This window comes from Microtus ochrogaster, chromosome 10, assembly GCF_000317375.1.
Source record: "Microtus ochrogaster isolate Prairie Vole_2 chromosome 10, MicOch1.0, whole genome shotgun sequence".
NCBI lineage: Eukaryota > Metazoa > Chordata > Mammalia > Rodentia > Cricetidae > Microtus > Microtus ochrogaster.
In genome coordinates this window covers 61,133,377-61,137,726 of record NC_022016.1, presented here as the reverse complement: position 1 = coordinate 61,137,726, position 4,350 = coordinate 61,133,377, and the positions used below count along the sequence as shown (strand labels likewise).

Here is a 4,350-nt window from a genome sequence, read left to right as displayed (position 1 = left end):
AACCATCAGTAATGAGGTCTGGTGCCCTCTTCTGGCCTGCAGACATACACACAGACAGAATATTGTATACATAATAAATAAATAAATAAATAATTGAATCCCTTATTAGATTTTTTAGTGGCTTACCTCGAAAACAATGATCCCCTGCCCCCTACATCATTTTAAGTATAATTCAGTAGTATCCTAACAGTGAAATGTTAAAAACATATGTCAAGATTTGCAACTACTTGATTGTATGAACCACATTTTATGGATAGGGTACCAAACACAATACCACACAATGAAGCAGCCATCCAATAATACTACTTCAAATTTTTTATATATTCATTAAGACCGATTCAATAGTCTCACTAACATTTAGCACCTAACACACAAGAAGCCTTGGGTTCAATCCCCAGCATCCCTTTAGAACCTCCAAACAGTCATTCGATCAAATAAACAAAATTCCTAATAAAGGTATTTTAAAAAGCATGAAAAAAAAAAAAACCCAATTTAAACCAGGAGCCATCAAATCATCAAATCACAGCCCAGTGGACAATTATGGCCCTTTTTCTGTTTTTAAAAATAAAAACATTATTTGGAACACAGATACACCATCATTTAAATTTTGTCCATGGCTGCTTTTATGCCACAGCGTTAGAGGTATATAAGAATATGGTCGGTAAGGCTTTTTACTATCTGGATATTTATAGAAACAAGTCACTGATTAATCTAGCCACATGCTGATAATTCACCAACAAAGAGGTTCATACATTAGAGCACTACTTCTCTTTAGTTGTTGCTATTGTTTCTGATAAAAGTTTATATACAGCCTTATCTCCTAGGTGACTGAGAGTAACCCTTAACTATAGAATTCACTTCCCTCTATCTGCTAAGTTCTGGTATTACAGGTATGTGCCACCGTGACCGGCTTTTTAAAATTGTGGGAACCCAGACCTACAGAGTTGGGTATGTCTTACTATCTTCTGAATACCTTTTTCATAATTCTTGAGTTCAACCCTACATTAAAATATCTTTATTAAAGCCCAATCTACTTCACCAAAATAACAACAAAGAGCAAAAGTATATGAAGTCCTATATTAGACTATACACATAATCAGTTCTTTGAAATGTTCCGTCTGGAGTGTTCAAAGAAACAATGAACTTTAAAGTATTAATAGCCAGGTCTAATGGTTCTAACCTTTAATCCCAACACCTGAGAGTCAGAGGCAGACAAATCTCTGTGATTTCAAAGCCATTTTGGTCTATATAGTGAGTTCCAGGTTAGCCAGAAGTATACAGTGAGACCTTGTCTTAAAAACAAAAACAAACTACTACAGGCTGGGTGGTGGTGGTAGGACACCTTTAATCCCAAAGTGAGTTCCAGGACAGCCAGGGCTGTTACACAGAGAAACTCCATCTTGAAAAACCAAAAAACCTGAAAAACAACAACAAAAACCTACATGGGCCCTGCAGTGTCGCCCTCTCCTCTCTGCCTCCCAGCACTTGTGAGGCAGAGGCAGGCGGATCTCAGAGAGTTCAAGGCCAGCTTGGTTTACAAAGCAAGTTCCAGGACAGCCTGCAAAGGTCTTGAAAAACAAAACAAAAAAATCTTTACTGCTCAAAACAAGAAAAGCCCCCAAGATGATATCAGGCTCACTGATATACGAACTTTGGAAAAGGGAGCAGCATTATTTAGCAGGACAAGAAGCAGGTAAGAATAAGAGAACATGGTTTTGTGGGGCTTCTTTCTTCCCATATTCAACTTTGATTTTAAGTTTAGTTAAACAAAAAGGCTCCTCCAGGAGCTACAAGCTGAGTGGTGATGTAGTCATCCCATTTTGACGACTGTACTCACCTGTCTTAGCTTGGGAATCAGGTGCTGTGATCTCCATGATGAGATTTTCTAAGGAACTCCCCTTACAACTGATTTCTTCCACCAGAATCCCCTTACTCGCCCAGTCATTTAGAAGACCCTGTTAAAGAACCAAACTGGTAAATGTAACATCTGGCCTTTTCCTCATCAGTGGGGACAGGTGTTATAGACATAGTCCCTACCATTTTATTTTATGTGTATGAGTGTTTTGCCTGCATGTATGTGTGTGTGTATGTGTATATATATTTATACACACACATACACCTGCGCGCATGTGCGCACGTGCACACACACACAAACATATACACATTCTATTTGAATCCCAGAAGAAGGAATTAGATCCCCTAGGACTGGAATTACAGAGGACTGTGAAACACCATGTGGGTGTTGGGAACCAAACCTGGGTCCTGTCAAGAGCAACAAGAACTCTTAACTGCTGAGCCATCTCTCCAGCAACTCCCTTACCACTTTGACAAGAAACTATGCTTATTCTGGGTGTAGTGGCGCACACCTTTAATCCTAGTACTTTGGAGGCAGAAGCAGGAGGGTCTCTGTGAAGGCCAAGCAGTGGGGGCGCATGCTTCTAATCCCAGCACTCAGGAGGCAGAGGCAGGCAGATCTTTGTGAGTTCTAGGCCAACCTGGTCTACAAGAGCTAGTTCCAGGACAGGCCCCAAAGCTACAGAGAAATCCTGTCTCGAAAAACCATTTTGGTTTTTCAAGGCACGATTTCTCTATGTAACAGCCCTAGCTGTCCTGGAACTAGTTCTTGTAGACCAGGCTGGCCTCGAACTCAGAGATCCACCTGCCTCTGCCTCCCAAGTGCTGGGATTAAAGACATGTGCCACCATGGCCCCCTCCTTTGGTTATTCTAACAGCAAATACTCTTAGCTTCCATTCTATGAAAATAATCAGATTTTTCTCTTTCATCTGCTCTTGATTCAGCTTGCTTTGCTGAGAGAAATGACAAACACGTGGCAGTTATTTAGTCAGATCCTGTGTGAGAATGAGTCAATCTGGAGGACTGCTTCCAGTCATGAAGGGTCTTCCAAGCCTGTGTTTTTCACTTCTGACGAGCTAGAGAAGTTCTAGCTCTTTTCACCAAGCCTGCTGACCCAGTGTCTGCTCAGTTGCTCATATGAAGCTCTCTAAATCTCAAGCATGAGTAATAAAAATTCTCAACCACAAGATAAAAATGTAAGCTTCTCAAGAAATGGAATTTTACCAATCTTTTCTATAATGTATTTTAAATTTCCTATCATATCATGAGAGGCACCTAAGAAATAGCCTGTGGTAGATTTGGGGAAACTGTGTTTCAAGTAACATAGGCTGACAGGAATTTCTCCAACTTCCACTTCCGAATTTTAAAACTAAAACCATGTGTCACCATGCTTAACTTTGTTTTGGTTTTGAAATAAGAAACTTTGCTGTGCTCAGTTCTAGGTAGGCTATGGAACCATGTGAAGAAGGGAATTCCAGTGTGGACAGATAAACTGGATTTTTCATGCTACCTCCCCTATTGTATCTAGAGTTCAGTCTGTATACACTTTCAAACTACTCTCTACCCAGACTCCTGGAGACCTTTTGTTTACCTACATTCAAGTGTTCAATCTGCTTTTCCAGTTCCTTAGTACTCATGAAAGTATCTACAGGTGGAACATTTCCTTCAGTTTCTTTCAGCCATTTCTGGAAGGTTCTAATCAGCTTCCGGAATTCATCCAACTGCTCCTGGCAAGTTGATGCATCTTTCTCTCTGTGAACAAAAATGTTGTGTTACTCATTAGACTAAGATTTATAAAATGGACTTGAACTAAAATTAGGTTCATCCTGGGACTCTAGGCACCAATTTCTTAACAGGGCCCTTCCTTTCCATAGTAAGGTTTGGCTGTACACACAATGTAGAAAAGCATCAAACTCAAGACTCTATTGCCCTTCTTTGGACATTTTTAGGGAAAGAAGTCTTTAATCTTCCTCTAGGCTAAAGTGAAAGTGAGAAAGCTAAAGGGAGCCTGCTATTTAGGCACTGTGATACAATGGAAAGAATGCTGCCTTTGGATCTCCAGTCCAGCTCTGTTACAGTTCAGCTGTTTCAAGAACTAACTTAAGGGCTGGAGAGATGGACAGAGTACGTAATAGCACTTACTGCTTTACCAGAGGACTTGGCTTTGGTTCCCAATATGGTGGTTTACAATCACCTGTGATTCTCATTTCGAAACTGCCTTTTGGCCTCTGGGGGCCTGTATGTATATATGTGCTAAATATAAACTCATGCAGGTGTATACAGACACACACACACACACACACACACGAGTCTTAAAAAAGAAATCTGGTGCTGGGAAGACGGTTCTGCAGTTAAGAGCACTGGCTCTTCTTCCAGAGGACCTGGGTTCATTTCCCAGCAACCACATGGAAGGAAGTTCACAGCTGTCTGTAACTTCAAGATTGACACCCTCACATAGACATGGAAGCAGAGAAAACAATCATTGCACAAAAAAA

At 40.5% G+C, this 4,350-nt stretch overlaps 1 protein-coding gene across 1 annotated transcript in view; it reads right to left on the bottom strand.

The window, feature by feature from the left end:
* Macf1 (microtubule-actin crosslinking factor 1) overlaps positions 1-4,350 on the bottom strand; it is a 342,147-nt gene that overhangs the window by 88,659 nt on the left and 249,138 nt on the right. The window contains exons 49-50 of the mRNA XM_026782286.1: positions 3,451-3,609; positions 1,838-1,955 (exon numbers count right to left, since the gene is read on the bottom strand). Of these exons, the coding sequence (XP_026638087.1) occupies positions 1,838-1,955; positions 3,451-3,609 (277 nt within the window). The remainder of the gene's footprint in view (positions 1-1,837; positions 1,956-3,450; positions 3,610-4,350) is intronic.